The following is a 6300-nucleotide window of genomic DNA, read 5'->3' on the forward strand; positions in this document are numbered from 1 at the left end:
TCTGCTAGCTGCTACTCTGACTTGCAAAAATCCATCTTGATATCCCCATTCTCCACCAACTCTCTGATGAAGTGATATCTGATTTCTATGTGTTTGCTTCTCCCATGGAAGACTGGATTCTTGGACAATGCAATTGATGAGATGTTGTCACAATAAATTATGGTTTCAACCTCTTGTCTTTCATTCAAATATGTCAAGATCCTCCTTAACCAAATAGCTTGGCATGCTGTTGCATTTGCTGCTATGTATTCAGCCTCTGCTGTAGATTGAGCAACAATAGGTTGCTTCTTGGATGCCCATGAAATTGCACCTGATCTCATATGAAACATGTATCTAGAAGTTCTCTTCCTATCATCTATACTTCTAGCCCAATCACTATCTGTGTATCCCACCAACTTGAAATCATCATTTGTAGTATACAAAATTCCAAATCCCTTGGTACCTTTCACATACCTTAGGATCCTTTTTCTCGCTTGCCAATGGGAATCCTTTGGTGTTTTCGTAAATCTAGAAATCAAACTTACTGCATACATTAGGTCTGGCCGAGTTGCAGTCAAATACATTAGACTTCCAACCATACTCTTGTATAGTGTTGGATCCACTCTCTTGCTTATGTCTTCTTTGCTCAACTTTAGACCTACTGATGTTGGTGTCGAGGCTGCCTTACTGTTATGCATTTTGAATCTCTCCAAGATCTGCCCTGCATACTTTTCTTGAGAGATGAAGATGCCATTATGCATTTGTTTGACTTCTATGCGTAAAAAGTATTTCAAGAGACCTAGGTCTGTCATTTCAAATTCACTTTTCATGGCCTCTTTAAACTCACCGATTAGAGCCTTATCATTACCAGTAAAAATTAAATCATCTACATACAAGACAACAATCAATACATTACCATCTACTACATTGATGTAAAGAGTGGGCTCACCATTGCTTTTGCTAAAGCCATTTCTCATCAAATATAAGTCAATCCTATTGTACCATGCTCGTGGAGCTTGCTTGAGCCCATAAAGAGCTCTCTTCAATCTATATACTTTGTTCTCTTCACCTGCAACTTCATAACCAGGTGGCTGCTCCACATACACTTCTTCTTTCAATACACCATTTAAGAAGGCGGACTTCACATCCATTTGAAATACCTTCCACTTTTGTTGGGCTGCAATTGCTATGATAGCACGCACGGTTTCCATTCTTGCAACAGGGACATATGTCTCATTATAGTCTCTTCCATACTGTTGTTTGTAGCCCTTAACTACCAGCCTTGCCTTATACCTATCAATCTTGCCTTCAGCATTGCATTTGGTCTCGTAGACCCATTTCACTCCAATCACATGCTTCTTGGGAGGCAATTCAGTTAGCTCCCATGTCTCATTCCTTTCTATAGCATCTATTTCCTCATCCATGGCCTTACACCATTTCTTCTCCTTAATAGCTTCTTCAAAATATATTGCATCACTATGAGAAAATAATGCAAAATTAACACTCTCATCATAATCTACATACCTTTCATCTTGGTATATCTCCCTAAGACTCTTGGTCTTTCTTGGTAACGGGGAGGAGAGTGTGGGATCAGAATCTTCACTGCTACTACATTGGTAACCAACTCGGTCTTCATTAGTACTCGGCACTGACACTCGATCATGCCTAAAGGAGCTCGGCAGTGACTAAACCTGCTTGCCTTTTCTTCTACTTACTCCTTCTTCTTGTTGTTCATCAGCATCTTCTTCACTCATAATTGACACTTTACTAGAAGTGCTCAATGACTCATTAATTAAACCATACCAAGACTGATTTTCAAGAAATTTTACATCTCTTGAGAAAGTCATCTTGTTGTTCAATGGGTCATACAATCTGTATGCCTTTTATTCTGAGCTATAGCCGGTGAAGATGCACTTCACACCTTTGTCATCCAATTTCTGCCTTTTTTCTTTAGGCACATGTGCATATGCAACACATCCAAACACCCTTAGGTGTTCAACTGTCCATCTTCCTCGTGACCATGCTTCCATTGGAATTTTGTCATGGATTGTCTTTGTTGGACACTTATTAATTAGGTGAATTGTTGTTGCCACAGCCTCTCCCCAAAATTCAGTTGGGAGACTTTTCTCTTTCATCATGCACCTTACCATTTCAACAATGGTCTTGTTCTTTCTTTCAGCCACTCTATTCTGTTGTGGTGTGTAGCTGGCTATGAGCTCTTTTTTTATGCCATGTTTCCTACAAAAATTTACAAAAGAATTGGAGGTATACTCCCCTCCTCTATCTGATCTTAGGACCTTGATATAGTGTCCACATTCTCTTTCAGCCTGGGCTTTAAATTCTACAAATTTATCAAATGCTTCAGATTTATTCTTTAAAAAATACACCCATGTCTTACGACTGAAATCATCAATGAATGTCATGAAATAAGTACTCCCCCCAATGGAAGTAACTTGCATAGGACCGACTAGGTCAGTATGCACTAACTCTAATGGATATCTAGCCCTCCTAGAATTTTCAGAATTAAAGGGAAGCCTATGTTGCTTACCCAAAATACAAGCCTCACACTTGTCACAAGAATTTCCTACACATGGAAAACCATCTACCATTCTTTTATTTGATAACAAATTTAAACCAACATAGCCAAGATGACCATACCTGAGATGCCATAGCCGTGAGGGGTCTTCAATCACACTCCTTAGAGCTGATTGTGTGTGAGGTGCAGCACAAACTTGAGATGAGAAACATGTCTCAATCCTCAAGGGAAACATTCTGTTCTTTGTCATTTGAACTGCTGCAAGTAAGTTCTTGCTCCCATCTTTTTTCATGAATGACACACCTGTCATTTTCCATCAGCACTTTGTATCCATTTTGAATGAGTTGACCAATGCTCATCAAATTGTGCTTCATACCAGGGGCGAAATACACATTTTGTATTTCCTTCTTCTCACCTTTCTTGGTGCGGACCATAATAGATCCTTTGCCCACAACTGGTAGGGTTCCATTGTTACCCATCTTAATTTCTGATTTGAAACTCTTGTCAATGAATGAAAACAAGGTTTTATTGCCACTCATGTGGTTGCTACATCCACTGTCGAGGTACCAAACCTCAGGGCTTCCTTCTTCACCAACATTACACATGATGAAGGCAGTGGCATTATTTTCACTTCCCATGTTAACATCAACCACATTTGCTTGTCTTGACTGATCACTTTGCTTCTTCCAGCATTCACTTGCATAATGCCCATATTTATAATAGTAGTAGCATTCTACATTACTCTTATTTGAGTTGTAGTTTTTCTTACCTCCTCTTGAAGTATTTTGTGAGCTACTTGCTCCATCTGCTCTTCCTGAGCTTTCTGCTGCAGCATTTCTTTGTCCTCCATTTCCTCGGCCTCTACCTTTGGAGTTTCTACCTGAGCCATTTTTTCCTCTCCCCCTTCCTCTTGGATTTGACTAAGCCTTGAATGCTTGCTCTTGGGAAGAAGAAGATGTGGATCTATTGATCCTATGCTCATGGGTTTGAAGTGTACCCATTAACTCATCCATTGTCAAAACAGTGAGGTCTTTTGCCTCTTCTATGGCCATGACCAAATTGTCATATTTATGAGGTAAACTCCTCAATATCTTTTCCACTATCCTCTGCTCTTGATAGTCTTCTCCATTTGACTTCAGTTGGTTAATCACATTGGAGGTCCTTGAACTGAAGTCTACAACTGATTCATTTTCCTTCATTTGAAGGTTCTTAAACTCCCTCCTTATGTTCTGTAGCTTTACTATACGGATTTTATCAGTCCCCTTGAAGTTCGTCTCAAGGATATCCCATGCTTCCTTTGCATAATTTGCTGCTGCAATCTTTGAGAATAATGTCTCTGTCATTGCTACTTCAATAAGACTTAATGCCTTTGCATCTTTCCTCCTTGACTCCTCCAAATGAGTCTTTTGTGCATTTGTGAGGGCAGCATACTGAGTTGGATTAGTCACATCATTGAATCCATTAACTACAAACTCCCACAAATTATTTGCAACCATTATAGTCTTCATCTTCTTTGCCCATGTATCATAATTTTTTCCATTAAAAGATGGTGGTTGCTGCCATATATTTCCTACATCTCCTGCCATGTCAAATATCCCAACAAAAACAAATGCCCTAATTCACTGTGAATGTGGGGCCTCAAAGCTCTGATACCATGTGAGAAATATATTAAAATTTAATTTAATACTCACAACCCTAAACCTAAAATTTTATCCGGCACTTAAAAGTTGGTTGGCACATGAAGGTGCCAAGTGCCAGTTTTACTCGGCACTTGAAGGTGTCGAGTGACAGATTGCTCGGCACTTGATGGTGCCAAGTGGCAGGTAACAGGTGTCGAGTAAGCTCGGCACTCAAAGGAGAAAGCTCAACACCAATGAATGCCGAGTGAGCTCGACTTACAAAGGAAATGCTCAGCACACACAAATGCAGTAGGTGCCGAGTGTTATGTTTCAACTGTAATATTATAACTTAGAGAAATTCAATGTATATGCTTTCACCATTAAAACCAAAAACTCAAAGCTTTAACCTTTCAAACGAACTTGTCAAATGTAATGAATAGAAGAGGAAGATAGATTCAAGTATGCCTGTTTGCTTTCTATTCAATCTTTTATGAAACTATTACAAAATCTGGGAGCATTCGGCTTCAACCAGAAAACCCTAAAATAACCCTAAATTGGTAAAACTTCAAACAACTTTAATACTTCAAAAAACCTTTAAACCTGCAACTCTAATGGCTGCATACAAAGGTATCTGGAGCAATCACTACTTCAATAGAACAAAAAAACAAACAACAACAAACTCACAGAATGAACAAAGGAGTCACGTGCAACTGGAGACACTGAACATACTTCCTTCTGTCTCTGCAACAAGTGGATCTACTGACCACTTTCTTCTTCTTCCTTTTTTCTGCTCTGTTGAACTGAAACTTTGAATAATCTAACTGAATGAATGAATGAATAAAACATTCCTTTTTCCCCCTCTTTTCAGAATTTGAAAACCTCACCTACCCGTATTAATTTTTCTGTCTGTTCTGAACGTCAAGGGGGTAGGTGAGCGTTTGGCTCAAGGGGCAAACATCAACGCTGCATTAAATTTTCCAACATCTTTTTCTTGGAGACCTTCATGTTCTCTACCATGAAAGGGGAGGATACTAGAATTAAAAAGTGGATTTAGCGTTTTAAATTTCTGTTTGCAAGCTGGTAGTGGCAGAAAGAGCAGAGCATCAAAAGTGTTGTCCTGATTTGTTATCAATCTAAACTTCTACCAGGAACGCACCTAGGTAAGCTTCTGCCAAATGGAGTGTGCACAACTGCAAGATTCATCGTGGGATTATTTTAAATGATTTTATGAATAACTATTGAATACTTGATTTGAACCCATGCATTGAGAAGAACCGCGTTCGTTTGTGTTCATTTAATATAACATAGCCATTAAAATCTTGCAGAATTATAACTCGAACCTGGTGTGAGTGTTTTTTAAAATTTTAGCCGTCTTAAATTTGTGTTGAACGTTTTCTTTTTTCAGTGTGCTCAAAGATTTTCATGTTGTTTTCTATATTGTAGCCCGGTGCCGAAGTTGTTTACTCAAAGTATGCCGGAACAGAGATTGATTTCCATGGAGTTAATCACCTTCTTGTAAAAGAAGATGACATTGTGGGAATTCTGGAAACTGATGATATAAAGGATTTGAAGCCATTGTATGATCGAATTTTAATCATGGTATTGATTTAGTGTGAATGGTTTTGGCAATAGCATCATGGGTTGTGTATTATTCTATTTATTTGTCAAAGGAATAGGCACATTTGGATAAAATATGAACATAGGCTTGGTATCCAGGGTGGGTCTTGAAGGCGTATGCATAGAGAAACACTGAGTGCGGTGTATGATACAGGTCCAGGAGGCAGAGCAGAAAAATGTAAAAAGAAAACCAATGCCAGTAGCTCCTGGAAACAGTGTTCTCTACTCAAGGTTTGCCGGCAGTGACTTCAAAAGTTCTGATGGAACTGAATATGTGACATTGAAGATCTCTGATATCTTAGCTATTTGAAACTTCATCCTGAATAATTTTGTGGTTTGTGGTTGCGGGAATAGATCAAATTTATATGTAGCGAACTTGAGGATTAAATTGAAAGTGCCTTGGTAGGGGCATTTTGAGTTAATGCGCAAGCAATCTTGTAGGTAATATGAAGCCTACTCATGTATATCAAAGTGTGCTTGTTCAGAGCTTTCGATGGTAATGGTATGGAACCAGGTGTTTGATGCATAACGATCGTCATGGTCATAGTT

At 38.8% G+C, this 6300-nt stretch overlaps 1 protein-coding gene across 1 annotated transcript in view; it reads left to right on the plus strand.

The window, feature by feature from the left end:
- Positions 1–6061, plus strand: part of LOC149542818 (20 kDa chaperonin, chloroplastic-like) — an 86480-nt gene extending 80419 nt beyond the window's left edge. Inside the window, exons 2-3 of the mRNA XM_089795759.1 lie at positions 5578–5733; positions 5906–6061. Of these exons, the coding sequence (XP_089651885.1) occupies positions 5578–5733; positions 5906–6061 (312 nt within the window). The remainder of the gene's footprint in view (positions 1–5577; positions 5734–5905) is intronic.
- The last annotated feature ends 239 nt before the right edge of the window (positions 6062–6300 follow it).

This window comes from Cupressus sempervirens, chromosome 8 (genome assembly GCF_028749045.1).
Source record: "Cupressus sempervirens isolate cs-2001-9-10 chromosome 8, ASM2874904v1, whole genome shotgun sequence".
NCBI classification, from domain to species: domain Eukaryota; kingdom Viridiplantae; phylum Streptophyta; class Pinopsida; order Cupressales; family Cupressaceae; genus Cupressus; species Cupressus sempervirens.